Below are 17,507 nucleotides of genomic sequence, written 5' to 3' on the forward strand. Positions count from 1 at the left end.
TTTGACATGAAAATTACAGCAAACTGGACACACAGTCAGAAAAACCATACACGAGCCGCACTCTAGATTCTCTAAATTCGCGCTGAATAGCCTTTTGCAACATACGAGGATTTTCAGACTCTCCAACTAATAGGATTTGCTGCCGTATTTAAAGTTGAGACATTCAATTTGAATATCAGAGATTTTCAGGATAGCCAATCTTTCAGTCAGATATTATATTCTTTCGATTAAGATGTTTTCCATTTTCTCTTTTACAGCTGTGTATTTACTGTTGAGTAACTGCATAACACCATTCACGCTATCACGAAAGCATTGTGCCACGGCCGACCTGACCAAACTCCGCCAAAAGAAAACCCCTTAAAAGAGCTACGCAAGAATAAATAAGCCTCGATATGCCTAGAATAAACTTCAGGATAATTCAAATGGACTTGGTTTTCTGAAAATCATGGCTCAGCCTTTCGTTCAGACAAGTATAGGAGAGATGTCGAATGGCAAACTTGTTAGCCGAGGAGGCTTGCGTTATATTGAACACGGAATCTTGACTCATGCGATAATGGGACTCGTGCTCACTCTTTAGACACAGATTGTGCGATTCACTCAACTTTTGCTCTTCCTATTCCATACTCGATCTGAGTCGTGTGCCCATAAAGTGTTGTCTGTCTGTTTCTAGTCTGGGCGGCCCCACCCGACTGAGAGCCGTACAAAAGCTGCATGCCGTAAGGTACATACATAATAAAGGATGAGGATGGTATTTAGCAGGGCACTCCTACTGCAAGATGCTTCTGATTTTCTTTTGTGATATCATACGATGAAATATACTCATGAATGAAGCCAAAGTGGCTGGATAATTATACATAATGAAGAGGGGACAGCGCGATGGCGGTCTCTGAGAACAGACAGGTAGATACGCAGGGAGAGAGAACGAGGGAAACCCAATGCAGGTCATGGATAAAGCATAAGGAAACACTATATACAGAAGCTTAAATCTTAACGATCAGGGGGAGGAGAGGATGCAGTCCAGTCCGCCAAGATCCTCACCCTTCAATTCATCTTGAAAATAATCACCTGCAAGTATTCATTTAGAAACCAGCCATGCCTGCACAAACAGTACCATTCAAACTGCTCCGCATAGCAATTTCCATCTACTCGTCGTCGCGGATATCGACGACGGTCTGCTTCCACTTGCGAGCCGGGACATCACGGCGGAACAGAATGTCGATCTCACGGAAGGACCTGTGCTTCATCTCTGGAACCCAGATCCAAGCCATGACGGTGCAGACAAAGGCGGTACCAGCCCAGATGTAGCCGCTCTTGCCACCCAGGTTCCACTTATCAGTGTTGAGCATGTAACTGGCCAGGAAGATGCAAGGAATATTGACCAAGTAGTAGGCACCTCGTCCAATACCGGTTGTCAGAGGTCTGAGACGGACGGAAGATGTCTCGCCGATGATGACCCACGAGGCAGGGGCGGGTCCCAAGCAGAACAGGACGGAGACGATCAAGCCAAGGGATGCTTGCGCATTGCTAGCCGCCTTGCTGGTGCCAACTGACGCCGCAATACCGAGCGCGATCAGGAATGCACAGTTGATGAATTGACCATAGACGTAGATGGTGCGTCGGCCGAGGTAGGTGGTGAGGACCCAGGAGAGCATGACCATGATCCACTGGAGGGCAGAGGTGATGAGACCAAGTGCGAATGCGGTGTTGTCCGCCATGCCGGCCTCTGAGCTGGTGTTAGTCTAGTATGAGGCTGCAGGAAATGGGTGGACTCACGTTTGAAGAAGTAAACCGCTTGGTTGGCAATCAGATTGCCGGTCAGATTCTGGGATGCGTACACACCGCACACGATCAATGTGCGATAGCGATCGGTGCCCTTCCACAGTTCAACGAGACTGGGCTTCTTCTCGGTCTTCTCGAGTTCAATCGTGCGACGCATCATGGCGACGGCGGCAGCGGGATTATCGGTTGCAGTCGCGCGTCCGAGGCGTCTGACAGCCTTCTCCGCCTCGGCCAGGCGGCCCTTTCGTACGAGCCACCAAGGGGATTCAGGCGCAAAGAAGAGTAGGATAGCGAGGGGGGTAGGGAAGATCCACTGGAGTGCAATGGGAACTCTGGGATGAATGTCAGTGCAGTGCTCCTTGGTGGCATGTATAGGAGCGGACGAACCTGTACGCGGACGAGTCATTCTTGGACTGGTAGTGGTAAGTGATTCCGCCGACGATGATGGCTCCAATCGCCCAGAACATCTGCAACATCTGCGTCGCTGGAGCTCTCAATCTCATTGGTACAATCTCGGCACAGTAGGCAGGTGCGTTGGCGATGAAAATACCCCACGGGATGCCTTCCAGGATCTGGGAGGCGAAGAACATGCCCTGGCTGTTGCCGAAGAAGAAGATGAAGATGAAGCCGTTCAAGCACATGAGACCGCCAATGGTTGCCCATCGATATCCAATGTGACTGGTAATGGGACCTGCGACGAACACACCGATGAAAGCGCCGATTGGCCCGCTGCACTGGAATGCTGACTGCCACGACGCTTCGATAATGTATTTTCCATTAGTTGTGCTGTATACACCAAAGTCGTCGGCGAACTTTTGAGTCGCGATGAACTGTCCCATTAAGAAAACACAGTATGACTCCATGATCTATCGTCACGTTAGAAAAAAAATGATTGGCTTTATCTTGGGCAAGAACTTACAATGGTGCATGACATGACGAACGCCCACCAACTGGCAGCGGGATAGGCCTTGACAGCTTCGATCACAGTCATATTATGTTCGAGCGCTTCGGCTTCAATAGCACCCGCTCTGTCGTAGTCGACCTTCTCGTCAACATCGTAAACGGGTCCGCCCGTGGAGGCGGGCTGGGCCTCGACCTCCAATGCTGAGGACTGCTTCTCTGTGGTGTCACTAGTCATGTTGACAATTTCTGAGAGAAACTGGTGAATGAGAGAGAGGCAGGCCCGACTGGGGGGAGATCTGATCTTTATGTCTGCCACGCCATGCTCGTGATAGTAATCCCGGCCTTAACTCAAATCAAGCTTGCTCCGGACCTTGACCTCCTGAATCCAACAATTCCATTGGCGAGGGTAAATTGTCTGGGCGCTACGGTAGCAGCGTCAGTTGATTGTGGTGGACGCTTGTCGAGCGAAGGAATCTGACAGGTTCTAGTCCTGATAGGTGCTAGGTGAGAGGAAATACACTGGTTCTTTGCGGGGTATGCAGCAGTGGCCATTGGGTGTCAAGATGTGGCGTTCCATTCGCCGGAGAATTGCTTGCTTGGGATCGTGGAGGAGTTTAGCGCGAGTCCTGCCAGTGCCACTGACCTTTGTTCTTGTGGCCCCTGAACTGCCTCCTGATTCCCTGTCCGGGTGGTTCGGTTGTATCGAGCCTATCACAATGAGCGAGCGAACTCTTGGAAGTTGAGAATTTAACCGAGCTGAGAAAGGATAAGCACGGCTCGGTCTCATCTCCTCCGTCGGTGGATTTTACCCCGGACACTCCCCCACATGACCCCGGATCCGCCTCTCCTCTGGGGAAAAAGGAGATGGGGACAGAGTCCAGGACATGATTTGCGAGGTTTGGAACCCCAACTTATTTCTACTCGAGCTCCAATATTTTCTTGTGGGAATATGGTGTCTACTACAGGGACTGTCTAGATATTGTGCTCTCCGTGAGTGGTGACTAAGACGCACCCTTGGCAACGTGGGAAGGTCGGGCCAAAGGCAAAAGTGTAAGAAAGACAACTCCACTTTGGAAGCCAATCACGTGGGAACACCAAAATAGCGTCTAGTCTAACTCCTTCGAACCCGAAGCTTATATACATACTCCACAGTGGGGAGCGATCTGGAAGGGTTGGGTACAGGGCGAAGAGGATTACCCGCGAGTTAGTGCCAGGTCTACAACTAACCGATGAGCATGTTCGGCAGATCCGTAGGTCGCCGCAGTGGATCAAGGCAAAGTAGCCTCATCTTGTGCGCATTAGTGCGATGCAGTGGACAACGAGGCTAGGCGAGCGAAGATGGCACTGGAGGGATGGCGGAGACTTGACAACTTACGCCAGGGACAATGAGAGTGGCAGAGGTCGGTGATCAATGGCAAAAATGTCTCACCCACGGACCATGAACAAAGACGAGGAGAAAGGAAAAGCACGGCAAGAAGGCAAAGGGGCGATGAGAGGGATTATAAAGAACCACGCACGGGGACTCCAAGGAGAAAGAGCGCTAACCTGTAAGTCAAGGATAAAATTAAAATCAATTTGTGATTTCACCCGTCCAATATGGTGTAAGTCGAGGTCGTAGCGAAAACCCACGATTGTGCGTGGTCTCTGGGGTTTTCCTATGTGTGCTGTCGCTTTCATGAGGGCGCCCAGAGTAGCATTGTAGGGCTGACGAATGGTCAAGATAATGATGATGACATTATTTGTCTCAAGGCTAAGCTATGGCCAGGTCACATTCTCGGGGGGGTTCGTGGTTTTTCTTCTGTCAGATTCACAATGGTTTCTAGATCTCGGGGATCTCTGTCATGATCATTGTCGATTGTAGTAAAGGCGGTTGGTCAAACTGTGATTGCTTCCAGTGAGTCGATGTTGCTGGATAAGATTAATTCCCCTGCCTTTGCTGCCATTGATAATCATGCGCGATAAGAGTGGAACTGGAATCTGACCATGAACCGCCATTCGCTCTCTAGCCGACATGATGGTTGGTCCAAGTTGTTTGGGATCTCCGAAAAGTCCGAACGTGTCAAGGAAGTAGTTGGTAGTAAGAGGGTCTTGTGCATGAACCTGGCAACGTAGCGGGTTGCACGCGGGTCTGGTACGATCAGATCGTAGTTTGTCAAGTTCTTGACGCCAGAAGATCACTCTAGAACCTCCGTGGCTTGTCTGAGATTCCCTGACGGAACAAACCGCCTTCGATTGAGCAGCAGTATTCATGGGGTCATGTTGAAAACACACCCCTCCCCATATAATAGTGAACGTATAACATTACCGTTGCCTATCATTATAATACCATCATTGGTATATATGCTACCATCAGGTTTTGTCCAACTTACACATTCAAAACCCGGAGCCTGGCGTAGTTTCACCCCTATTAACGTCAGATATTTTCCGAGATAAGGTGGAGGGCGCTATGTCTTGCCGTCTCCCCACACCGCTGAGTTGGGAGCGGTGTGGGATTTCAGGAAGTCCCTGAGGACGAGGCATAACGTCATATTTCATTTAGACTAGAATACTGTATACATTTGCGGGATTATTCATCAGACTGATGCGTTATAATGGGGCTTTGGGAGATAAAGAGAGAGAGAAAGATGCTGGTGAGACTGATTTTGAATATCACTGTACGAGATGCTTATATTTTACTTATATTGAGCGGTTCTATAATTAGGGATCTGAGTAGATGTTTTGCTACAGATGAAAAGATAGAAATGTGATGTAGCAAAGAGCTGAGTCGAAATGGAACTCAAAGTCTTCATTTTCAAATGTATGCCATGCATGCCGGAGCTCTGATTCAAACATTCTAGTACTACGCCATCAGTAATAACTGATAAGCTTCAACACGCTCTACCAGGCAATCTTAGCACCAGTGAGTACCTCCATCATAGGAGGCTGGCTACCCACTTCCTTGGGATCATCCCCAATAAAGTCCATCGGGAAACCGATATCAAACTCCGTGAGACTCTCAATATGCTTGACCTGCTCCGCCGTCAAGCGAATACTCAAAGCGCCGATGTTGTCCTGCAGGTGCTCCACCTTGCGACCACCAATGAGCGGGAAGACATTCTTTGACTTATTCAAAATATATGCCAGCGCAATTTGCTGAATACTTGCGGTTCCATGCTCCGAAGCCACTTTTTCCAAGGCTGCACTCATCCGCTTAGCCTGTTCGGTCTGATGAAGACCCCGACCCCCTTCGTCGGTCTTCTGACGGGCTTCAAGCTGCTTCACAGTTTGCAGCTGGCCTCCACCCAAGACATCCCATGGGCAAAGCGCCATGCCGAAGTGACGGGCCATAGGAATGATATCTCTTTCAAAGTCGCGGCGCATCAAGTTCCAGCGGCCCTGGTAAACAGAGAATGGAGTCTTGCCATGATCTCTCGCGTATACATTGGCAGCGGCCACGACCCAGGCCGGAGTATCCGAGATTCCAAGATATAGCACTTTTCTTTCCTGAACAAGAATGTGAAGGGAGTCCATGAGCTCTTCGATCGAAGTTGTCCAATCCCACCAGTGCACATAGAGAAGATCGATGTATTTTGTTTGTAGCTTGGTCAGAGAATCTTCCACAGATAGATATAGCGACTTCTTGTGATTGCCAGCATAGTTGACTGTCTTTCCGGTCCCAAGCTCGTGCGAGCGGTGGCAATTGGTGAACTTGGTGGCCACGAATAGAAGATCCCGGTTCTTTCGTGCAGCCATCCATTTTCCGATGAACTGTTCGGACTCCTCATTTTGATAATTGTTGGCTGTGTCGATGAAGTTTCCCCCGGCTTCGGTATAGGCATCCAAGAGCTTGAAAGCCTGTTCCTCGTCCATAGAGCCTAGGAACGAGGACCAAGACGTCCCGATGGACATGGCCCCAAGCGCAAGCGGGGAGACGCGAACACCTGCTGTACTCGAGAGGATGCGGTATCGACCGAGCTCGGTCTTCGGCTCTTCCGGTGTCGCAAATAGCATCTTGAGTGGTGCCATATTGGATAAAAACTGAATTGCGTAGCTTGACTTTGTCTTAACCTGGGATGTTGGATGTTTGCCTCTTGAGAGATAGGCGTTATATATGTGTGTAATCTCAAGCTACTTATGTTTTTTGAAAGCAATTTCGAATAGTGGAGATTCAAATTCAGATACAAACAACTGATTGACACTGTTGTCAGTTGCTTAGCAATCAAAGACTGAACCTTAGGAAAGTCAACCATGAACAGGCTAATATGATTCCCTTGACGCAATGCGCTCTATTGGGCTTTTCTTATCTCTGCCCTTGCTCTAATGAGCCTATTGCTTAGAAATCAATCATTATAGTCAACGTACGTCTGTGCCGAGTGGATCACACCGAGTGGATCAGCAGCACGAAGACGCGCGATTTAAATTCATGACTCTCAACTAAAACGCCATTTAATCCAGTGAGCTAGGCACAATTATTCTTAGAATAGGTCAATCTATAACTGTTGTGACAGAAGCATTTCATTAACCTGCTTACGCCCCACTCAAACTATACTCTTGGAGATGGAGCCTCTTTCTCTATACTCCGTACCCGTGCCCCCCCCCACACCTCTTCCTCTTTGAGGAACACCGCGGATTGGCTCCTACAGTCTAAGTGGGGGTGTAAGCAAGTTAATTATTCTGGGTCATTTCGTTATGGGCTCACAGTTCATTTGTAAGCCTAATCACTCATGGACCAGGCTTGACTAGTTTGCTTGACTCCAGGCTGCTCCAGTGCCAATATCAATTTTCTGAGGTTCCTCCGATTTGCTATGTATCGTGCTGCGTAAGGACACTGCAGGTAATTGAGAGGTTGGAGATGAATTTTTGGACCTCGCCCTAGTTCTCGGATCTTACCGACATCCGAGCCGATCATGTTTTGTAGGGGATCAGTATTTCGGGTCCCTTTCTTCAACATAGCCGGACGGTCCGAGCAATTCCATATCGCTCATTGTATTATGGAAAGTATAAAAGTGTTATTAACCAACTGATCAACACTGCTAACTGCTGGTATGTATAAATATTGAACTCCAGACTACCAGTATATCTCCTTCCTCCCAAATCGCGACCACCACAATTTCAAAAGCATCTCGAACATCTTCATAACTACAAAGCATTACAAACCACTCATTTCACAAAAGCTAGCAAGGCAAGCCTCAAGGTAGAGAGTTTCGATAGCCAGCCAACGTATCCCATATCATCACTAACGGATCGGCAAAGATTGGCTCATTCTTGTTGAGAACACCATTAGCCGCATCGTTTGCGTCCATACTGCCGTACTCGCCATGGCAAGTCCATCGGAGTCTATGTTTTCATGGCAGTATAATTCCACAAATCAAGGACTGGAGACGAATCTTCAGTTCTGTGAAAATGTCCCTAGGCCTGAAATACCATCCCGTGGCATTGGAAGCATTGTCAAAGTACTCGCCGTTTCGTTGAATCCTCAAGACTACAAGGTCCCTGAAATGACATTGGTTGGCAAAATGGCCACTAGGCCTCCAGCAACCCCTGCTTCTGATTTTGTCGGGCGCATTTACGAGACAAATGTCCCCGGGCTCAAGATTGATGATGTTGTTTGTGGGACATTGGGTCTACCGCAGAAGCATGGCTCTTTGGCGGAGTATATCCTCGTCATGGGAACGGACGGTATTGTGAAAGTTCCCAAGGAGTTCGTGGATGAGGATGACTGTGCGTTGAAACTGCAGCAGCTCTCTTGCATGGGAATAGCGGCATTGACGGCCCTGCAAACTCTTGATGGCGTGACAGAGGGGAATCGCGTCTTTATTAACGGTGGTAGTGGAGGCACCGGAACCTTTGCAATTCAGATCGCAAAGCACGGCCTGGGTTGTGCAGAAGTTACTGCTAGCTGCTCGCCAACCAACGTTACGTACCTGAAAGAACTCGGGGCAGATACGTTAATCGACTACACAACCCGAGATGTAACTCTCGCACTGAGAGAACACGTCAATCAAACAGGCGAGAAGTTCGACCGCATTGTGGACCTGGTTGGGAATAATATGCAAATGTACTGGCAATCTCACCACTTTTTGAAGGAGAATGGAAAATACGTGCTTGTTGGGACAGGTACTATTGGGGAACTTACATGGAATTTGCTCAAAATATTCCTCTTGCCCAAGTTCCTTGGTGGGGGCCAGAGAGAATTTTCCATGATGGCAGTGAAGGTAAGAAAACTGGACATGGAGAAATTGGGAACCTGGGTTTTGGAAAACAAGGTTATACCTGCGGTGGATCGTGTGTTTTCGATACATGACGTGCCAAAGGCATTCAAGGAGTTGAAAACTGGAAAAAGAAGAGGCAAGCTAGTTGTTCAAGTGGCAGATGCCGCAAGCATATCGATTGGTAGATAACAGGCCCAAGTTAATCATAGTGTTTCACAATATTTGACTCTATTATATTTTTTCCGCAAAACCACATGGAATTCCAGTACCAACTCTCACCCGACTAGGCAGGTGGTGGATGGGTATGTTTAAAGGCTACGATGCAAGTAGGAATGATGACTGGTACGACCGTACAATATAGATAATCTAACAATAGATTACCGAGGTGTTTAAGTCTGGAGATTCCCATTTGTGTGAGAACCTCCTTATATACCAGAAAACTCTGCCTTCAGCTAGTCCTAATTAGATTTCCCAGGTGATGAATCACTACGGTTGCCGTCATGGCTCATTCATGGTATAAACCATGGCCGGCCACCATAAATCTCAACAGGGTATAATGGTATAAATACGGGTAGATCCCGCCGAGGTACATCTGCCACTCTACCATCTACCAATAGATTCAGATGTGGCAGTTCTGGCAATGGTAATCTATTTTTATTCGCCCGTGGGGCCAGCGACTACGTCCTTCAAGGTAGCCGTCTCGGATTTAGACCGGAATGCGAATCAATGAATAAAATTTGTTGAGCCACGGAGTTACTCGCGAGCCATTGACTTGGACGTTAACTCCGTCAATCCACAGATGGGGCGCCAAGCATGAATGTGTCCAATCACAGTCTAGGTGTAAGCGTTATAAATCAGTGACCTCAGCACAATCCTCGCCATTCTTGACGTCTATTTCGCACATACTAGAAATCATTTTCCTGTACATGATGGAGCAGCCAAGGACCTTTGAATCTATGAGCCTAAACGTCCCGAAGCGTTATCATCTGCCCCAGCAGTCAACAGCTTACTCCTCTGATGACGACTTGAGGGGGGTCACTAATCCCGCCACTCGCCGGAGAGTTCAAAATCGGCTGAACCAAAGAGTGTATCGTGAGCTCTCCAAGGACACCTCAAGTATGCCCGATATATATCGTGACTAACCCAGTCCCCATTTTTCTTGCTTGCAGGACTACGTCAACGTGCTCGGGAGAGTGAGGAAAAGCAAACGACAAATGCGCCTGCTAGGTCGACTGTTTATTACGATCTTCCTCCCGTAGAATCTACTGTGGAGGGACCTGCAAAGCATGACCTCATTAGATGCAGTTTATCCGAAACACAGCATCAGCAATGTACATTTGCTCCTCTAAATGTACACGAACTGATGACCCAGTTTGAGAAGAGAGCAGTCACGAGCTACATAGAGGGGTCTCCGAAAACCGATCACCTCTTGAAGCTGAGCAGGTTAAACGTGCTACGTGCAGCTTATCAGAACGTGGTTGCAGTAGGCATGGCTATCGAATGGATGTGCGAAGACAACACCGTTTCGATTTTTAGCTTAGCGCGGCCGCAACTTCCTGAAGATAGCATTCCTCAAAGCTTGCGACCAACTCTTCTGCAAAGGGCAGTTCCGCATCACCCGTGGCTTGATATTTTCCCGTTTCCCCAGATGCGAGACAATTTGATCCGTGCGGGAAATAGTTTGGATGATGATGAACTGTGCCACGATCTCACAGCATTTTGGGATACGCGCAGTAGCAATGCAACTATTCTTGTGTGGGGAACACCTTGGGATCCCAAAAATTGGGAAGTGACTGAGGAGTTCGCAAAGAAATGGCGAGATTTTCTTTACGGATGCCCTGAGCTGCTTATTTCAACGAATAAATGGAGAATACAGAGGGGTGAAAAACCGCTTGTCTGGCGGAAAGTATTCGACCAGTTCTGAGAAATATGGAGCATGAATCACTGCATTTTGACGACCTGGTTGAAGGCCTTTCTGGTTTTTATGTTAATCCTGCTGTACAGAAGGATCCCAAGTGGAAGGTGCATATTCATCGGTGTGCAGAGCTTTCATGTCATCCTCGTCTAGCTCAAAATCAAACACGTCGGTATTCTCTTGGATACGCTCAGGGGTAGCAGATTTGGGCAGAGGTACGAAACCCTAAGTGAAAACAATTGAGAACGTTAGCTTAAGCAGCACCTTGGCAAACGATCAAGCTGATCCCTACTTTTTGAAGGCTCCAGCGAATCAAAATTTGAGCGGGATTCTTATTATACTTCTTGCTGATTGCGCGCAGAACGGGCTCGTCCATTCGAGATCCTCTGGCAAGAGGGGAGTATGCCTCAATAACCACACCACGTTTGCGTAACCAATCTACCAAATCAGCACGGCCAAGCCAAGGATGGAGCTCATATTGGCAAACTTCGATTCTACCATCTCCAGTACTTTCAATGTATTCTTCCAACTCCTCGAGGTGGTGGATGCCAAAGTTGGACACGCCGATGGACCGGGCTTTACCGGCTTTCTGAGATTCTGCCAAAGCACGCCAGGCACCGAGGCGACCCTCCTTGCCACCAAATGGCGCATGGAGAAGAATCCTGCACCTGTCAGTATATCGTGGTCAATCCTGGAGGAAATGTTTCTCACAAGTCAAAGTAGTCGGTGTTCGCTTTCTTCAAACTGTCCTCGATTGACCGTCTCGCTGCTTCATAGCCTGTGGCCTGCGGTAAAACCTTTGTTGTAAGAAAGATGTCGGATCGGTTCAATCCAGCTTTTTCAACGGCTGAAATACACTCCTTCTCATTTTCATACACTGCAGCCGAGTCGATCTGAGAAATTTCATGTCAAATGTGCTAATCCAACATGAAAAGAGGATCATCATACATGGCGATACCCAGCTTTCAGAGCCTTTTGGGTGACATCTTCGGCAATGGGACCTGGCCTGAGATGATTAGCAACTCTGGTCATATACTATACCGTCGTTTGGCATACACCTGATATAACTAAACGCAGTATTAGGTCAGATTCTCTGTCGTGAAAGGAATGCTGGTTCACTACTTACTCCGTATCCCAGGATCGGAATTTCATATCCTGAATGGATCTTTTGAGTAGATGTGAGACTCAACTTCTGCGCCATTGTTGAAGAAGATTGGATAACACTGGAGCCGCAGACAATTAATAGTGTATTTGACAAGCATATTGAGGAAGTAGATCGTTGCAGCTTTATATTGGTCCTTGATCCATATTAATTAGTCATTGTGACATAGTTCACTTGTTAATGAAGCGAAGTTGCGGGAGCCAACTTAGTTAACTAAGTTGCTTACTTTGGGACTCTGATTAGACCTCGGGAGTGAAATACCCCACCCGAAAATCTTCAATAAAAAAGTCGTTCCCCGCCACATATGCTTCACTTTAATCTGCTTACAAAATTAATCGCATTGGACAGCAAATGGCGCAGAAATGTAATTCCTGATGCTTGGTAACTAGTTTCAAGGTCGGCAATCGTACACGAAACATGGTACTCCCACCATATGTCCCGACAATACGTGCTTCACTTGCCCTTCTGTTCGTCGCGGAAGTATTTCGGTCCAATACGTATGAATCGCCACTGTACAAAGTATACCAAGCAAGTAACCCGAACACGTTAATATGCTTACGCCCCACTTGAACACGAGAGTCCACTTTAGCTACTACTCACCAAGGTAAGGCAATTATCGAGCCTGTACGGTCATATATGCCATTTCAGCGACCGATTTAGCCTTTCAGTCCCGCAAAGGTTATGGAACTACGATGAGTGGGTATTCAGTGGCAAGTGGAACATCATTGTGTGTAAGCGTATAATCCATAGACAATAGAACCCTTGAACTTACATCCGTGTTAATCCGAGCAGCTTATAAAGTCTAACATCGGCCATAGTCTACGTCCCAATTTTTCATTCTTTGATTCAAGTTGACCAGCAATACAACAGCTATGACGACCCATCCCGCAATTATTGTGACCGGCATCAAAGAGCCGCTGACAATTCAGCAAGTTCCCACTGTCGTGCCGCAGAAACATGAGGTTCAGGTCAGAGCCGAATGGGTGCCATCTGCTCCATTGGATGTGTTCCAGGTTGATGCCGGCTTGATGGCACAATTTCCGCTTCGTCTTGGAGACAGTGTGGCTGGAACGGTAGTTGCAGTCGGCTCTAACGTTCAACGCCTGAAGGTCGGCGACCGAGTATTTGGGTTTGTGTTCCACAACGAGAACGAAAAGGCTCACCAGGTCTATGTGACAGCAGCCGATCATTTGTTTGGCAAGGTATCTTCATATTCTCGCACGTTAGCTACGCTTCTTTTGGGAGATTTCTAATACATCGAACAGGTCCCAGATAACATTCCTCTTTCTGCTGCTGCAACGTTGTCTACTAATTTCTGTACATCGTTTTTGACGTTGTCAGAAAACCTTCAAATTGAACTGCCTTGGCCACGCCCAGAGAATTTTGTGCCTCAGGACCAGGATATTCCTATTTTGATTTGGGGGGCAGGTAGCTCCGTTGGCAGTTATGCAGTCCAGATTCTGAAGCATTGGGGATACCGGAATGTCCTAGTTACAGCCTCTCCCAAACATGAAAAGCATCTGAAGGAGCTTGGTGCAACACGCGTTTTTGATTATCGCAGCGCTGAAGTTGTGAGCTCCATCGCCGGGGCCCTCGAGTCTGGAATGTCTTGTCAGCCACTTCGAGTCTTTGACTCTGTGGACTCGAAACTCGGGTCACTGCTTCCGATATCTAAACTCGCGACTCAGCCAGGCTCTAAGGTTGCCGCAGTTCTCCCGGTCGTGATCAGTGCACCGTCATCTTCGGAAGGATTGCAACTGTCTGCCGACCCTTCCAAGGAAGCCGACTGGGTCCAGGGCGTGGAAGTCCATGCAATTGTGAGCTACGCATATGAAGCTGTAAGTGTGCTCTAAAAATAGCATAGCATTCTTGAATATCTAACTAATGTCGATCCAGAATTCCTTCTTGAAGGACCGTCTTATGCCTGAAATTTTGCCCACCTTACTCGCCCAAGGCGCAATTCAACCCAGCAAACAGCGAGTCATTGAAGGAAAGACTTTACTCGAGCGAGCAACTACTGCTCTGGACATCATGAGAAGTGGCACTGTCAGCGGCGAGAGGCTTGTGTGGAAAGTATGGACCGCTGAGGAGTTCCCGGAACACATGTAATTGACCTGGAAGTCGTGATGTTATTGTAACGGACATGAAGCTTTAGCGGGCTTGGGCAGTTTACAACGGAAACAGGGATAACCTCAGATTGTTTCGTTACTTTGTTGACCCATTGCTCAGAAATGTCATTCTGTCGTTGAATGCTACCATGCTGATTTGAGATAGAGATATTCGTGCCTAAGTGTACCAGTTATATCCATAGCCTCCAAACCGGTCCGTACTGATATTAACTGCCCTCTACAACTGTCGATCGTTTCAACGTAGGAACTGATCACTGTTATTGGGCAAATTTTATCCAACATGATGGGCTATTGAAGTTCAGAACACCGGACAACAGATTTCTAGTGGAGTAAGGCCCATTCCAGTAATAGCTCAAATGGTAGCAAGGTGATTGCATACCTCATTATGTTCTCTCTACGGAGAAAGGAAAGGACTTCAGGGTTGTTGGAAATTGTCATTCATAGCTGCTGTCTGCAAAGTCGAAAGAAGCCGGTCCTGAGATATGCGTAGTGAACCAGAACGAGTAAAGATCAAATTAATGCTATAGCGTCGCCTCCACTCTCCACTCATGTTCAGCGAGAATGACGTCTTAGTGGGCTACAAAGAACTATGATTCAGCTAAACTTGACAGTTTGCTCTACGTTCGGCGGATCTGAGGTAGAGTCTTCAAGAAGTACTGCTTAGAATCCTACATAGACTTGAGCATGCTTAGAGGAGAAGTCGCCGCTGGAATATCGGCATTTGTGGGTTTCAAGCATCCCTGCGATGATAATTTAAGAAGCTATATACACCTAAGCCGCTGTTCAAACTGCCCTTCACTCAGGGTGCTTGTGATCATTCGACTTCCTCAACAGACGTGATGATACGAAAGGCCGAGTGACCCTGGCTCGTGAAGAACTTGCCAGCCCGAACGGAAGCCAAGAGATTCTAGTGAATCATCTTCCGTACTTTTGTTCATATCCTGTATACCAGCTTCTCCATGCTGACTGGTCGCAAATGAGCGTCGTCCTTGCGGTCAGATGCGGTCCTGGATATCATAGGCGAATTGCGGAGCACAGAGAATCCGTCAGTAATGATCTGGTCTAAGCCACCAGGCATCAGGCGAACAGGAACCGATTGAAGAACGTTGAAACCTGGAGTTGGTTCTTGGCTAATGAATTTAAAGAAAACAGCGGCGAAGCTCCTCGCTTCGGGGTTGGCCGGTAATGTTACACCTGTTGACACATTAGATTTCAAACAAACCAAAGAACTGGAGAAGAATGACGCTACCGTGATAACCAATCTCAGCCCCGAGGCCCTCCCAAACTGGACCGACAACAGGCTTGATCTTCAAGGTGGCCATGTCAAATCCGCCAATAGATGGGGTCCGGTAGGCGGCAAATTTTCCTGAAGGGCTCAACGTTCTTTCGACCATTGCCACTGTTGGTCCAATGGATACTGTGTCAACTGCATATGACACACCGCGCCCACCGGTGGCTTCGTGGACCTGCTCTGGCCAGTCATCATTTTTGTAATCGACTAAGACGTCGTATCCATATGGTGCTCCCTTAAGTGAGGCGTGCTTCGAGGCGCTAGCAGCTCCGATGAGCCTAATCGGTTTTCCTGCTGTCTTTTCCGCGATGCGAACCAACTGCGCTGCAAAAATGCCGACGTTGGTTGTTGCGCCGTAGATGAAAACGTTCACAGGCTCTTCTACATCCCCAAATGTCGGCGTCCCATAAAATGGACATGGAAATCCCATACGATAGAAAAGGCCCTGTGCGGCAGTGATACCGCACATGCTGATAGTAGCGGCGTTTTCCAGCGGTACGCTATCAGCGACTCTCCAGGTCAAGTCGTAATCGGTCAAAACGTACTCAGCATAGGCACCGGGACGCTCGTTAGTAGAATTCGCTGAATTTTGTCAGATATGCGGTCGGGATCGAAGGAGGCACCACCCACCACCCTGAACAAAACCCGCGACTCGCGCGCCAATTTTCACACGTGGGTCCTCAAGATATTTGAGATCTTCGCCGATTGTCTCGACAAGTCCTGCGAAGTCCGTTCCCACGACACGTCTATCTTGGAGCGCCAAAGAGTGGTCCACGTTCATGACGTCTACCGTGTTGAGCGCAACTGCCTGCACCTTGATAAGAATTTGTTTGGGCCCAGGCTTTGGCACTGTCACATCCTCCACGGCTAAAGATTGACTCTGGGGTCTCAAAACTAGGGCCTTCATCATGTCGCTTGCGGTCATGTTAACTTTCGGTGTGATGGTGAAGTTTCGAAGAGCGACTTGGTCCCCGTGAAGAGCAACGAGACAAGTTAAGATTCTGAGATCTTTCCGACAGGAGATGGGTTAAGTGAAAAATTGTTGTGAGAGTTCCGACCTTACAAGTGGCACTCGCAGATGACTCTCGGGTACAAGGCTTTATATGGTGCATTAGCATCCTCGCGGAGTTAAGTACGGGATTAAGTGGAGTTAGACTGGAAGAAAATCCCTATAACATTACTCACCAGAATCATGCGGAAAAGCAACCCAACGGCAAGATGACGCAGTCTCAATCCTAAGCATACTGACTTAATTCAATGTAACACTGATATCATTAAACACGTTGCCATGACCATGGAAGAACTACGACTGCCTTCCTTCCGAGAAGCTGGTTTGGACCTAACCCTAAATTTATTGAAGTTTATAGGAGGTCGCCTTTTAACGTCAGTGCATTCGCAATGATTCATACAATGCAAGCAGGTGACATAAATTACTTGCGTGGTTTACGGCGCTATTTATTGGTACTAAGAATGTAGAGACTTCTGTGCACACTAGCAGAAAGGTAAATAGAGCATGTTATTAGTTTTCGTAAACTCCGTTAATGACAGAACACCAGAAAAAGAGCATTCCAGTGGTATTTGCTGTCCAATGAGATCCGACTTGTAAGCAGCTTAAATTAGGGTTTACGGTGGGCCCAAAGTTCACGAATTCGGAGTCTGTTTCATCTGCAGAGTATATTAATGTTGACTTAATTTAACTTTAGTAAATGCTAATTTAAATGAACGTTAGTTAATGTTAACTTGACTCAACGTTAAGTAGTTCACTTAATTAAGAGTGGCAGGAGAAAATGTTCCAGTCGAAGTGGGCCGTGGAGGCGACTATCAGCCAATAACCATCCAGAGGTAAGCGTCCCGCATAAAGTTCAAGTCTAAATGAAGCTCTCCTATCTCTGCAAAAATCTCGCCATGGTTTCGAAGCATCCGAAAGAATATGGCAATTCAAATTTATTTTTATGGTATATGCTGGGATGGCAAATCAACCATGAATGCGTGGTTGATTTTCCAGAAATGCTGAGACCACATAATGAAGAGTCCCCATGAAGCAGAAGTGCTGAAAAAACTGCTGTGCATCCCTTAGGGTCAGACATGATTACTCGCTGAGTACACTGGACAAGAAAAGACCCAAGGTGATTCAGAA

At 47.6% G+C, this 17,507-nt stretch overlaps 6 protein-coding genes across 6 annotated transcripts; 2 read left to right on the forward strand and 4 right to left on the reverse strand.

The window, feature by feature from the left end:
• Positions 1–1,142: 1,142 nt before the first annotated feature.
• Positions 1,143–2,917, reverse strand: N7511_002309 (putative MFS maltose transporter; the record flags this gene model as incomplete). Its single annotated transcript, XM_057124734.1, has 4 exons — positions 1,143–1,723; positions 1,774–2,111; positions 2,167–2,645; positions 2,699–2,917. The coding sequence occupies 4 exons, from the start codon at positions 2,915–2,917 to the stop codon at positions 1,143–1,145; spliced, it is 1,617 nt and encodes a 538-aa protein (XP_056986893.1).
• A 2,642-nt stretch (positions 2,918–5,559) lies between these two features.
• Positions 5,560–6,687, reverse strand: N7511_002310 (aryl-alcohol dehydrogenase AAD14; the record flags this gene model as incomplete). Its single annotated transcript, XM_057124735.1, has 1 exon — positions 5,560–6,687. One exon carries the CDS (start codon positions 6,685–6,687, stop codon positions 5,560–5,562), a length of 1,128 nt encoding a protein of 375 aa, XP_056986894.1.
• A 1,292-nt stretch (positions 6,688–7,979) lies between these two features.
• N7511_002311 (NAD(P)-dependent alcohol dehydrogenase) lies at positions 7,980–9,062 on the forward strand (the record flags this gene model as incomplete). The annotated part of the gene is made up of 1 exon (XM_057124736.1): positions 7,980–9,062. One exon carries the CDS (start codon positions 7,980–7,982, stop codon positions 9,060–9,062), a length of 1,083 nt encoding a protein of 360 aa, XP_056986895.1.
• Positions 9,063–10,860: 1,798 nt separating this feature from the next.
• N7511_002312 (aldo/keto reductase) lies at positions 10,861–11,989 on the reverse strand (the record flags this gene model as incomplete). Its single annotated transcript, XM_057124737.1, has 6 exons — positions 10,861–11,013; positions 11,081–11,450; positions 11,500–11,681; positions 11,737–11,794; positions 11,845–11,855; positions 11,915–11,989. 6 exons carry the CDS (start codon positions 11,987–11,989, stop codon positions 10,861–10,863), a joined length of 849 nt encoding a protein of 282 aa, XP_056986896.1.
• An 833-nt stretch (positions 11,990–12,822) lies between these two features.
• Positions 12,823–14,059, forward strand: N7511_002313 (zinc-binding alcohol dehydrogenase family protein; the record flags this gene model as incomplete). Its single annotated transcript, XM_057124738.1, has 3 exons — positions 12,823–13,152; positions 13,216–13,788; positions 13,847–14,059. The coding sequence occupies 3 exons, from the start codon at positions 12,823–12,825 to the stop codon at positions 14,057–14,059; spliced, it is 1,116 nt and encodes a 371-aa protein (XP_056986897.1).
• An 834-nt stretch (positions 14,060–14,893) lies between these two features.
• On the reverse strand, positions 14,894–16,295 carry N7511_002314 (zinc-binding alcohol dehydrogenase family protein; the record flags this gene model as incomplete). Its single annotated transcript, XM_057124739.1, has 4 exons — positions 14,894–14,986; positions 15,029–15,273; positions 15,329–15,952; positions 16,001–16,295. 4 exons carry the CDS (start codon positions 16,293–16,295, stop codon positions 14,894–14,896), a joined length of 1,257 nt encoding a protein of 418 aa, XP_056986898.1.
• Positions 16,296–17,507: the final 1,212 nt, after the last annotated feature.

This window comes from Penicillium nucicola (assembly GCF_028828085.1).
Source record: "Penicillium nucicola strain IBT 29836 chromosome Unknown utg000002l, whole genome shotgun sequence".
Lineage (NCBI taxonomy): Eukaryota > Fungi > Ascomycota > Eurotiomycetes > Eurotiales > Aspergillaceae > Penicillium > Penicillium nucicola.